Below are 12,846 nucleotides of genomic sequence, written 5' to 3' on the forward strand. Positions count from 1 at the left end.
AGACTGTAATGCCAGAAGGGACCTTCAGCTCAGGTGCCCTGACTTTATGCAATAGCAGCTACTGAATTCTGCCCAGTTTTATCCTGTGCTGTACTCCCCAAGTTGCTCCTGGCACAGATGTAGCGGGGGGGTGACCTATGAAAATGATGGAAGAAGCAGCAGGACATGCAGGTAAGATGGGTCCCACATTAATAAGGGGAACCAGGCCCAACAAATTGTGACATATCCAAACATTACAGCATCGATGGTCTAATCCTGATCGGATCATTTGTGATCACAGTTCGTGCGGATTACAGCACTCTGTGCACCACTGATGAGTTTCCTCCCAGTTTCTCTGCCAGACCCTTTGGCATTCTTGATGAGCAAAGTTGGCCACAGCATTTTAAATTCCCTCCACCTTTTTTTTTTTCTTCTTTTTCAGATAAAAAACCAGCACAGTCATTGTACAGTGAAACTTGGGGTTAAGCTGACAGGGGACTAGGTGGATAAAGTTTTACCCCGTCAGAAGGGGAAGCAAAGGCAAAGTAAACAAAATTTGCAGGCCTTCTCTCTTTTAAACAAAGACTCCTGTGTTTAAAATAATAAAAATCCACTGTACAAAAGCAAAGCAACTTCCCCCAAAATAGCCTTTCCTGTTTTATCAAAGCATTCATCAAAATTGTACTTCTCCACAAAAATAAAGTTCCAGGTAGAGCCCTGGAGGCCTTTTGCTTTGATTAGATATCAGAGCAGCTGAAGCAATAAGTATAATTGACTTTACTGGTACCTGATATATCCTAAACAAGTCCACATGGCTGAATCTAGCTTTAAATATCTAGTGATGCCATACTGAAAAGAAGAAAAAATAATGAAATAGAAAAACCAAGTCAGAGAAATACAGGTATTCACAAGCCATCAGAACATGGCTCCAGCAGCCTGCATACAATCTGCATCCATGACTTGCAGCTGCTGCGACTTACCGTGGAGGACAAGTATTTGCTGTGCTTGGTCAGGCTGTGCCCAGCTTATCTAGTTACTCAGGCGGTGCTTGGACTGATGCTGCCTCTAGGCCTTGACTGTGCAGGGATTTGTCAGTATAGTTTTGTTTTCCTGATGTACTGATGTACCCAACAGGTAAAATCCCTGGTAGAGCTACAGTCATAGTGACATCAATACCCCTACACAGGTATTGCTCATCCTCTCAGGCTTGACTTGGCCTACCTCTTAGAAACAACAAAAGTCAGATCTCATCACCCATATTGCCAACTATTGCTAAATATTTGTTCTTTTTTATTATTTTTCAGGTAACGGAGTCCAGGAGAAGGTGTAAGCATGGAAAACATTTTATAGGTATCTGAGTTCTTCCACAGGGTGACTATGAAGGAGGAGAAAGCACAGAGGTCTGGGATCAAAAGATACTACTAGAGGCATCACCAGCTGTCCAGCACCGGGGCAGACATTGCCCACTGAGGTAGAAAGGAGCAATATGGTGGGGAGAAGCTGTGAAGGACTGCGAAAGTGAAAACAGCCATTGTTTGATGAGAGAGAGGAAGGAGACATAGTGGAGAAAACACAAGGGAAAGGGTGACCTGATTGAAATAGCAAAGTAGTTTGGAGTTCTTTCATCTTTCTATTCCCATTCCTTTCACCACTGCATGGAGCCACTCTTGTACATTGAGGTAGAGCAGTAGTCCCAAGCTGGGCCCCAGCAGCCCTGGGTGCCAGTCCATAGAGAGCTGCCATGTTACACCACGCTGGTTAGTCAAACTTGTTTCCAGCTGCTCTGTCATAATTGAAAAGGAGTGAAAACACAGCAAAAACTTCCCTGATGTGTTTTTTCTGTGTAAGTCATGTCCTGAACTTGTAACGAGGATGCCATGAGGCACTAAATGCCAGCAGGAGGGGTCCACGTAACCTCTCTTGAAAGACAGGCTATACTATGAAATTTTGACTCTGAACACCCTTGTTGGAACGGTATTAGGAACAGAGGTGAGGGTTTGTTTTTTTATTTAAATACTGCATATTTATATTGACAATGGGAGCCTGAACATTGCTTGCCTAACTGAAACCCCATGACCTGTTTATGTGCCAGTTAAATTAACTGTGTTACCTAATGAAATGTTTCCTTTAGTTCAGAGCCTTACAAACATTTTAATCACCTGCTCTTCATTAAGACTTTCAAAAACAAAAACAATTTCTTAGCCTCTACAAGGACGACTGAAGGTTTAATGCAGTGCACTGAAACTTCCGAATCCTCCTCACACAGCTCCCCCGGGACATCAGGAATCATTACCATCGAATATGTTTCACAACAGAGACTGTTTAAAACACAACAGAGAAAGTGCATGAGCCAATGCAGATCGCAATGTAATACTCAACAGGAACAGGGACACAATAAAAGCAGCCTAGACTCTTTTCCCCCACTAAAATCCAAGATGTTCTTAAAAACAGAGACATGGGAAGAAACAATTATGCTTTTCCCTATGTAGATCACTCTTCTGAGATCACGGACTGGAGGAGAGAGACTTCCAACCCCAACAAGAGCCATTTTAGCCTCACCAGCTTGGCACACTAATCCATGAAATGATCTGCTCTTTCCCACAAGGAGTGGTCACAAAAACGCAGGTCTCAGAGTGACCTCTCTTTTCATTGATACCACTCTTCTTCTCACCAGCCTCGTTAAATCCTTATTCTGCTGCCTTCTCTCACAGCCCAGCCTGCCATCGCACCTACCAGCCACAGGCCCTCTCTGGCTGTAGGATTGGACAGGTGACCCCCTAAATGTGCAAGCTGTCACCGTGGCCGATGTGACCCAGCTGGGAGGAGCAGGCGAGATGCTCACCCTGCTACCATACACCTTGCGAGACCTACATTCCCTCTTCGGTTGGAAGAGACCCAGCTATTTCTCAGTTTGCTCTGTTACAAGGACCCACCACTGCCACCAAAGCCCTGCTGTTAAGTGGCCATCTGCCTGCACAGCAAGATGTTTGCATAGCATCTTAAAAAAATATATTCCTCATCTCCTCCAGAGATATGTACCAGACACAAGTATCCTGTGGGCAGGATCTGGTTTGGGGCCCTGAACGGGATCCCTTCACATATCATCAGTCCAAAACAAGTGCCATAAAACCCTAATTTTTTTTTAACCCTTTGTTTTTCCTTTAGTGATGGAGGTTGCTTAAAATTACTGCAAGAACTAGCCTTTGTTACTCTTTGAATTACACTGTGACTTTGATGTCCCAAGACAAATGCTGGGTGAGGGGTCATAGGACAAGAGTTTTAAGATCAAGAGTTCATCTAAAAGTTTCATGGGCCAAATTCAAATTTGGAATCAGTCAAAGCTAACAGGCTGACATTAGGAATCTGCTTGTCGCAGTGTGCTTAATGAATATTGGCTAGGTCATTAAGCTGCTTTCTGTCCATGTGGATTTCTCTCTTACTTTGAAATTTATAGCTTAATACCTTCGAGCTCAATTATACGGTAAAAGAGACAGGAATAAAAGTCACAGTTTTGCTGTAATTAGCCACGTGGGATAGTTCAAACAGAGCTTCATTCCTAGTGTCACAGGTCTGTCTTCTTCCTTCCTAGTCAGAAAAAAAGCCATTCCACAAATTCTCAAGTACAGTACCAGAGACTGCAGACGAGTTCCTTTTACGCAGTCATCTGTAAATCACTTGCAAAAGGTGAATCCCAGAAACCTGTTCGCCTTGTTACAGAGGGTAATTGCAAACACTGTCAGATCATCGGAAAGGAAGGACAGGCAGGACTATACTTGGGCTCTGAGCTGTAGTCAAGTCATGAAAAAAATCAAATGTGTATCCTCCAAAGGAACACAGCCAGCAGTCAGACGGAAGACTGGGAGACCAGTCCTTAAAGTCTCTGCACTTTTACTGATCGACAAGAGAAATCTGTAAAGATATTTGATTACAAAAGGTAGGAAGTGTTCTCTTTCGGGTTTGTTCTTATATTCACACCACGTTTTTCCTTTTGCAATATTTTATGTTGATTCATCACCTATTTTCAAAGGAATAGTGTAAAAAAGTGAGGAAGAGCCAGAGCACATGTTCAGTTGTGAAGTTTGGTTTTACGTTTCCAGTGGCTTTCAGTGAGGCTGTTTAAAAAGGCTTAGTTTTTTGTTTGACAAGGACTTGCATTGATGCTCTACAAAATGTTCTGGTGATCCCACCATATCTTTCAAGCCTTCATCTGTTCAGGTGTTGCCTGATATATTACTTTATTTCCTCATTCATTTTAAGGATGGTAGGCAGCTTCTGGAGCCACATGATTTTCATTTATAGTCCACCATAACTTATAATAAGGCCAAACACAGTAATTTGCCATTTCCCACTAAGCAGATGTAACTACGTTTTAATACTTGTCAAAACTCTGCATGTTTCTATCATAGATGGCAAATGCTATTATTAGAAATGTTAAGTTTTGAGTATAGATACTTTCTGTTCTTGAAATCACAGTGCTTGTGAAAGCAAGGAATTATCTATCTTGGTAACTGCCAGCAAAATTCAGCTATTAACTTACTCTTCTGCAACTGTGTATATTTACGTACTTGACACAGACAGGGGACACCATTTGATGTTGATATAAGATGTGCCAGCCTTTATTTTGGGTTGTAGAGAAATGCCAGAAATTTTCCAAGCCTGGACCAAGGGATTCCGAGTTCAAACCATGCCTAAAGCTACTGGAAGCAGAGGACACGAATCTGAATAGTCAGAAGCCATTTACCATGCTAATCCTTCCAGCGTCTCATGAGACCAGCAGGCTCTTCCAGTGGCTACTGCATTTTCCCCTTTCAACTTTAAACTTACCCCTCTTTCTTTATTCCCAGCATCTGTTCATTTAGTTTAAACAATTTCCTGTTTTCCTAGTAGAGGGAGAACTGATTAGACACAGAACCTATTTGCTGTACTCTGGCCAAAATTGTGGATTGGGTGGTTATTTATATTATTTCTAGCAGCACTTCTGGAGATCCCATTAATACTGAGGCTCCCTGGTACAGCTTTGATATGTGCAGGAAGAAAACTGAGGCCGAGTAGGAAAGAGATATAAGGATACAAAGGCCACGAACACACGGCTGGAGCCAGCCAGACCCAGACTCACTGCACCTGCTTGGAGATGATGGGACAAGAGCCAGGTCCAACCTGGAAGCGGTCGCAGAGTGTTACGTGAGATAACCTGCCCCACAAGCAGGCAAAGCGTGTTAGCTCAGGCTCGGTGCTGTGCTGACACAGCCTGGTGGCTTCCAGGCATCAGCTGGCTCTGGTCTACCAGCCGCAGCCTGGCACTGCGCCCGTCATGCCATACCTGCAGTGCAATTGCGCCTGAAGCTCACGCAATCATGCCAGAAGCAGAGTCCCCACGTCCCCTGCCAGCCCTCAGCCCCTGCACCTTGTCTCCATCCTCCTCAGGATTTCCTGCCTCTCTTTCCACAGCCTACTCCTGCAATTTTTAGTTTTGTTTCATTTGAGGAAAAGCTCTACAACCTTGCGCAGTCAAATGAACTTTGAGTGGTGTCTCACAGTGTCCTTCAGCAGAGGACCCAAGCCCGACTGCTGGACCATGCACCCAGCAGACACGTCTCCGGCTTCCGATGAGTCACGCCAGGCAGTGACTGCTCTTACGCAGACCAGGCTGATTTTCAGCTTTACTTTTCTGTTTATTCACAGATTTAATTTGCAAGTAAGCAACTGCAGTGCTTCTCAGGCGAGAGGTGAGGACCAGGACAGGCTCCTGTGGCAGCAGAAGCAGGGCAGGGCTCCGGGCACACGGCAGAGAGGAGAGGCGGCAGCGGATCTAAGAACTGCGTGACAGGTTTGGAGTTTGCACTGCAGACAGCACAGCCAGCCAGCACTGCCTTCACCTCCTCCCTCTTACAAAGCAGGGCAAGGGGAAGCACCTAACCAAGAGAGACCTGCTGAAGGGATCACGCCTGAGAGGAAAAACCAAGCTCTCCTCCACCAGGTTTGGATCAGACCACTCTTTAAGGGAAAATCTGATTGCAGACCCTGGCCCTACCATGCTGCTCTGTCCCAGGAGCGTGCCCCACTCCCAGCCTCTGCAGTGGGAGTGCAGGCAGGGAGCGAGGACAGACTACAGCCCGATTTCAATGTTTTTTCTCAAAACAAACAAAACCACCAAGCTTAACGTGCTCAAACAAGAACAGATCAAATTCTATTTCCCTTAATGCAGAGGGAATTTTTTTTTTTTGAAAGCCAGTTCAGGTTGTAGGCTTGAAGTCGGAAGTGGGATGACAGAAACCTTTTATCCCTGGACCTTACTTGTGTTGTGCGTGGCCAAAAGCGGGGGCACAACCAGAAGGGGACCTGCTGTGACCGTGCTGAACTGAACCAGTTCTGGTCTATCAGTCTGGAGCGTCTCCTATGCCTGGTTATATGGATGCTATACGTGGGACACACATTGCTTAGAACAGAACATCAACTAAATGGGCCACAGACACCACAGAGACAAACAATATTTCACCATTCATTGCAGGTGAAGCCCAAGCTCTCAGGATAATATCAGGGATGTGTTTCATTGCAAGCTAATTGTAAAAGATTCTTTCCCCACTGCGCTGTGCCATTACATACAATGTCTCCAGTTCACGAGTCAATGGAGTGTACCACTACTCACTGGCGGCTTGTTTGCAGTAACAGACAGGCAGCAGGGATATACTAAAAGACCATGCACTAGTGTGCACTGTGGCACTCAGAAAATAACATATCCACAATTTGGGACATTCTGGGTGTATATACAACATGACTTTTCCTCCCTCTAGGCTTTTAGGCACGGGAAACAGTCCCTTTGTCGTTTAAAGCTCTTATTTTTATCCAGCGTCTCAAGACAATAACGATTGCCACACAGCAAAAGACGCACATGTACAAACATTGATTCATGGAAATGGAGTTAGGCTAGCACTGTGCCGATTCACAGAGATCTGGTAACAAAACTCACTAACGAGTAGACAGCCTTTGACCCATGCCGACTGCAAGAGCAGCCCAAGCAGCTTTGCACTTACATGATACAAAAGGGGAAATCTGAAACAGTGTTAAACCTGTCGGACTGTTGCCTACCTTTTCCTGAAGGGAAGAAACAATCCATCTCCACGCTGCTGCGCGAATGGGAAATGCAGAGCGCACTGCTGGGGACCAGACCCTCCTGAGGTGGGCTCCGCTCCGTGGTCCGGACCAAACACCAGCCTGGCCTTTCGCTTGGCCTCTCCAGCAGCTCCACCGTCTGCCCCACCTGAATGCTCAGCTCGCTGCTGTGGCCCGCTGTGAAGTCCTGGAGCACCACAGTTAGTTCACACCCTCCAGACAACTGCCCAGGTTCAACAGGGAAAAAAAAAAAAAAAAAAAAGAACAGGAATAGAAGTTAGAGAGGGTAGGATGAAGGCAATCATCTTTGCTTCATATTTACACTGGCAAAGATAGGATTTGTATTCCTTAGAAGCCAAGTTAATCATTTCTTTTGTCAAAGTTCAACATGTTGTGGCCCTAGTTTCCTTTACTTCTTACTGATTCTGCTGGACTAAAGTGAGAAATCAAAGCTACCCACCCAGTAACCTTTTGAATGCTAGCTGTGGGTGAATTTTCTAGCTGTGGGTGTCCATCAGAAACCTTGCTTTTCTTCTTGCTTTAGTTACTGAGGTGACTTTCTAGACTGGCAATAGCCCAGGCTGCCTCGGTGCTGTGCCTTGCAGCAGGACAAATTCCAGCTCACTCCTCTACAGCATGAGCTAGACACATTCCTCATGCCACCAGTGCAGTGAGGATACAGCTACGAGTTTCTTGCGAGACAAGAAACATGCCTTCATCTTCCCAAACTCACTCTAGGGACCTCTTGGGAGACTAGGGAATCCTGACCAGGCAGATCAGAAAAGCTCCTCCCACGCTCTCTGATGGAAAACAGAGGTGTAAATATATAAACGTAGAATGATTGATTATATGCTGACTTCCAGGATCTGTATCTAAGAATAAATGTATCATCTTACTTCCGTACTGAGTGCTGGCAACCTGCTGCTTTCTTTCAGCCTCACACCCTGTGACTCTCGATGAACAATACTGGTCTCTGTTTAATCATAGTCTCCATATAACCAGAGACTGGATATATAAGCTCTTGTGTATACAGCAGAACAAAACAGAAGAAGTGACTGCCCAAATTTGGATCTTGGGGTTGGACTCTCTAATGCCTAAAAAGGTGTGAGCACAAATCTGTTTTTCTGGTGCGAGGAATCTTTCTCACTGCTCCTCTGCAGTGAGGATTTCTTGCTGGCTGCCTGTCATTAGGGGCTCTCGTTTGGGTCTTTCTCCTCTACGTGCTGCCTGCATCCCTGGAACATGCGGGGATCTTTGAGGTCCTTTATTCCAGTGTCAAATTTGATTGAAATTAGTCCACTGATTAAAAAGTTATTAAGATATGAATAGTAAACAAGCTGATTCAAAACAGTGTAATACCATAAATCTCACTTTCTTAGCATATGCGGCTAAACCGAAGCATATTATAAAATGTTTTTAAAGGAACTACTTGTAAACACAACTGAATTGGAAGAAATCTTGTAAGATGCTGAGTAGCTCTGTGAAATCCATGAGAACTGGGATCTGCTTATCAACTTGAATGGGGGGACCCTTGAGGAGAGCACACTCATGTCTACGGACTCCGATCTTCGGCTGGTACAATCTCAAAATCCCTTATCTTAGCCCACGCAGCCCTGAATGCACACTCCCATGGGAACAGCCTGTCTCCCCACTCGGTGGCGTAGGGGTTTATGTGTCCAATGCAGATGTGTAAGAAATCCCATTCACAAGGGTGATATTTACAGTTACAGAAAGGGGTCAGTGGACAAGGACTGGTTCTCACCTGTCCTGTGTCTCTGCCGTAGACGAAATGCTAGATTTGGGGAAGAAGAAGGAAATATTTCTCTGAAAGATTATTTGTAAATAAATAGAAAAAACAAACAAAACAAACCATGGCAGCCATTCGAGGCCATTCAGAAAGAGTGCTCGCATTAATCCTGGCAGAAGGAGCTCAGTGGGTTGGTGAAAGCACACGACAGATCAGTTTAGCACCTAGCTATGCAGCTTATCAGCAAACCCACCATTCATCACGCTGACATAATCTCCCCATAACTGGAGTAGAAACATTCACAGGCATGGTAATAATAAGATATTGCTATAATATTTGCTGATGTTTCTTTGCTATGGACTAATTTGAGGAGCAGAAAATGTTTCTGATCCAAAACGGTATCTGATCGGGTATGGTATGAGATATTTAAGACACAAGAAAAAGCGCAATTACTTCTTGGTAAATACACTGACAAATTTTACCAAATGGCATGAATTTCCCCTAATTTTTCCACTACTCCTTGCTAAATAAATTTTCTATCCCCCTCCGTTATGCTATCTATGATATTTTCTCTGAAGATAATCAAATCTCTCCTTTTAGGGGAAAATGTGAACAAATACTCTGCTGTATATACTTCTTTCCCAGAGATTAATTTAAAGCATCTACATGCCCTGCACTCGAGTACCACTAGGTGTCCGTGTTTGCCATCACACAGCAAGCTAATTTGCTATAAAGAATTAACTCTAGCTTGTCTTCAAATTGCTTATCTAAGTATGATGTGGGGTGTCTGGGCATGAAGAAGCTGGTTCAAACAGGATCCCAAGACCCATCACTTCCAATAACATGGGCAGAGGATGTTCTAGAATATTTAAAAAAATATTCAGATGGTTTGGGTTGATTTTTGAAAAATAAGTAGTTTCTATTGCTTAAGAAGGAAGAGTGAAACAGCCCTGCAATATTCCAGGGAAAAAGGCCTGGTGAAGACAGCACTGGGAAAGTTTGGGACTAACAAGGCACTCCCTAGGGAGCATCAGCCTGGGAAGGGCTGCCCTAAGCAGCTCCCCACCTGCGACGCTGCCCTTCGTACTGCGAGCTGAGGGGCAGCTGACCTAAAATCAGTCTATCGCAGGCCTTTGCCAATCCCTTTTCAAATAACTGAACAGCTGTGATACAAACAGATGCTTCAAGTAGGGCAACACCTGTAAACATTATCCCAGAGAAGGCAGGTGTGCTCCACGACCCTTAGGCACCACCTAGCCACGAGCTCCTGTTTTCTCTGATTCATTAAAAATAACTATTTAATATAATGAGAACTGGAAGTAATCATCCCCTCTAGAAGCTGCTCAGCACCTGGTGTGATCAAGCTCTTCCTCAGCAGGGGAGATATTCACCCTCCTGACTTTAGAAGCCTACCTTTGATGTGTGAGTGGGGGAACCAACCTCCCTTGGCTCCCTGGAAGCTGTATGAATTTACATCACCTGCTCCTCCAACATCCCTTGGATGGAAACATGGACCAGGGCTTCCCCATGCCCCAGCTCACTGGTTGGAGCCGCTGCTAAAAGAATACATTTTCAGGGAAAGATCTTCTCTTTGGCAGGAGGAATTAAGCAGGTTCCCTTTTAGCTTGCAGATCACTTTTAGGTGCCAGCCACAAAGAACAGAAAAGGAGCTCTTTCCTTTTGCCCAAGGACTTCCAAATATTTACCATGCCTGTTCTGTGTCTTACATACCGCCACACCGCAAAGAACACTTACTTACCAAATTAACCCACAGCAAAATAATCTCTCTAGAAACCTTATACTGTACTAATTCATAGAGAATTTGTAAGCCACTGAGGAATAATGCAAATACATCTGATTCCTAATGACAGAAATCCTTTCACCTATGAAGTGATCCCTCAAGCCATTAGTTGCTTAATTTGTTTTTAGAGAGTAATTTTCCAATCTCAGAGAAGTACATCGCGCTTCTCTCTATGTTGGAGCATGCAAATCGGAATACAGATGGGCTGCTGGTTTCTCACACATATTGCATTTGGTTTGGAAAGAGAAAGAAAATAGAGAATGCCCTTAAGGTTGAACTTCACAGGTAAATGGCTTCATATTTTAACAACGAACATTCACTTTTATTATTCCTGTGACAGAAACCACCGTTAAAGCCCCTGACAGGATATATTTAAAACCCAGACAGCAGTCTAATCTGTGCATGGTACAACAAGATCGGTGAGAGACGTTAAAATAAAAATAACAATGCAACATGTCTTTGCAGAGCACAAGGCATAACTGAAAGATCTGACACAGGGACAAATCTAATGAATTACACAGCAAGCAATAGCTTTAAACTCAGGAAGAAAAGGAAATGGTAGAAACAAACAGCAAAATGTAATGAGGAAGCAGGAGGGCCCCAAGCAGTCCGGAGTGAACATGCTGTATGTCCTGAGAGAAGCTAGCAGGAGCCCCAGCCTGTCTCCATGGTGCCTGCCACCAGCAAACCATCTCCCATCCTCTGCGTTCACTTGTTCCTGGGTTAGAAAGCATCACTGTGCAGTCAGTGTGTAAGTGTTTTCATCAGGATGCTCTAAAGCAGATCAAATCTGAGCTAGAATAGAGCCCTGCCCTGTGTCACCAGTGCAGGCAGGGACTCAACCACGCAGCCATTGAAAACTCCCCTCTCTACCACAGGACATTGCCCATTATTAACCTCTGGGCAGCGACGCAAGCAGTTTGTGTCAGACACTGACTCTGGTGAATGAGTTTTGTCATGACTTACATGCTTCTGGGAACACCCGAGTGCCTGTAAGCTATGGGAGGGTGAAGTGCAAGCCACCAAAGTGATCCCAGGCACGGTCACATCCTGCTGCAGGGGCATTCACTTGCTCCAAGTGCAGGAGCCAGCTCAGCTCCAGGGACCAGCAGGTACCAGTTAGTGCAGGATTACCATCAGACGGTCTTTCCTGAGTCACAGTGTGTGTGCATGACCACTGCTGCATCTGTTTAGTTTTCAACTACAAAGCAGCAGCCAGAGGAAGCAAGGCTGAACACCAGAGGCATATTTATCATACCGCAGATAGAAAAGACCTGATGGTATGATAAATATGCCTCTGGTGTTCAGCCTTGCTTCCTCTGGCAACCAAAAGGGTTGTCAAGCACTGGAACAGGCTGACCAGGGAAGTGGTGGAGTCACCATCCCTGGAGGTATTTAAAAGATGTGTAGATGTGGCACTTCGGGACGTGGTTTAGTGGTTGGACTTGGCAGTGCTAGGTTAAACATGGGACTTAATGATCTTAAAGGTCTTTTCTAACCAAAACTATTTTATGATTCTATTCTAGGTCACAGGCTGTCCTCCCTTCCCTCTAAAATAGATCTTAAGTACTACTAAATCTACTCCAGTTGAAAGGAAAGTGGGAATGAATAACTCTCTAACAGGATGGGCAGGAATCTGGGAGATGGGTGTCTGGAGGAGGATTCCTCGGGCCTTTCTTAAATGGATAACTAAATGGTTCATCCTGCAAATCGCAATGGATCTCACACTGGTTCTAACACATGAACTCGAGCCCTGAGAGGCGGAGAACTGGTAATAGTGATACTGTGGTGGTTGTATCAGCATAAGTGAATAAATACCAGCAGCTCCAGCAAATGTAGCAGCGTTTCAATTGTCTCTTTCTACAAGGGTGTAAAATATTGGTGTGCTTGGTCTTCCCTCCTGTCGCACAGTGCCATAATTAATGTTTCAGTCCTTTCATAATTAAGGTCTTAAATTGGTTAGAGGCTTGTGAATCACTTCGTGGTCTGTGACATGTGAGGCCACATAAGAGATGACCTGGATACCTGTTCTGTCAGGGAATCACACTGATGCTCATGGGAGTCCCTGTGAGCAGGACCACAGCCAGGGATTTGATGCTGCTGCCTCCCCGCAGCCAGCCCTGGGGCAGATGCTGCGCGTCCCTGAGCGGTTCCCTTGGCTCAGTGCTGTATTTGAATCCCTGGGCTGGATGCTGAGGAATGACACAGC

General features: G+C 44.9%; 1 protein-coding gene across 6 annotated transcripts in view; it reads right to left on the reverse strand.

Annotated features, from left to right (window-relative positions):
- Positions 1 to 12,846, reverse strand: part of KALRN (kalirin RhoGEF kinase) — a 518,343-nt gene that overhangs the window by 93,378 nt on the left and 412,119 nt on the right. For 5 of the 6 annotated variants that reach the window (XM_054830972.1, XM_054830978.1, XM_054830973.1 and 2 more), the window contains exons 34-35: positions 8,852 to 8,881; positions 7,066 to 7,312 (exon numbers count right to left, since the gene is read on the reverse strand). In XM_054830972.1, coding sequence (XP_054686947.1) covers positions 7,066 to 7,312; positions 8,852 to 8,881 — 277 coding nt within the window. The remainder of the gene's footprint in view (positions 1 to 7,065; positions 7,313 to 8,851; positions 8,882 to 12,846) is intronic. The other variant, XM_054830974.1, reaches the window with a different exon arrangement.

Source organism: Grus americana, chromosome 6 (genome assembly GCF_028858705.1).
Source record: "Grus americana isolate bGruAme1 chromosome 6, bGruAme1.mat, whole genome shotgun sequence".
NCBI lineage: Eukaryota > Metazoa > Chordata > Aves > Gruiformes > Gruidae > Grus > Grus americana.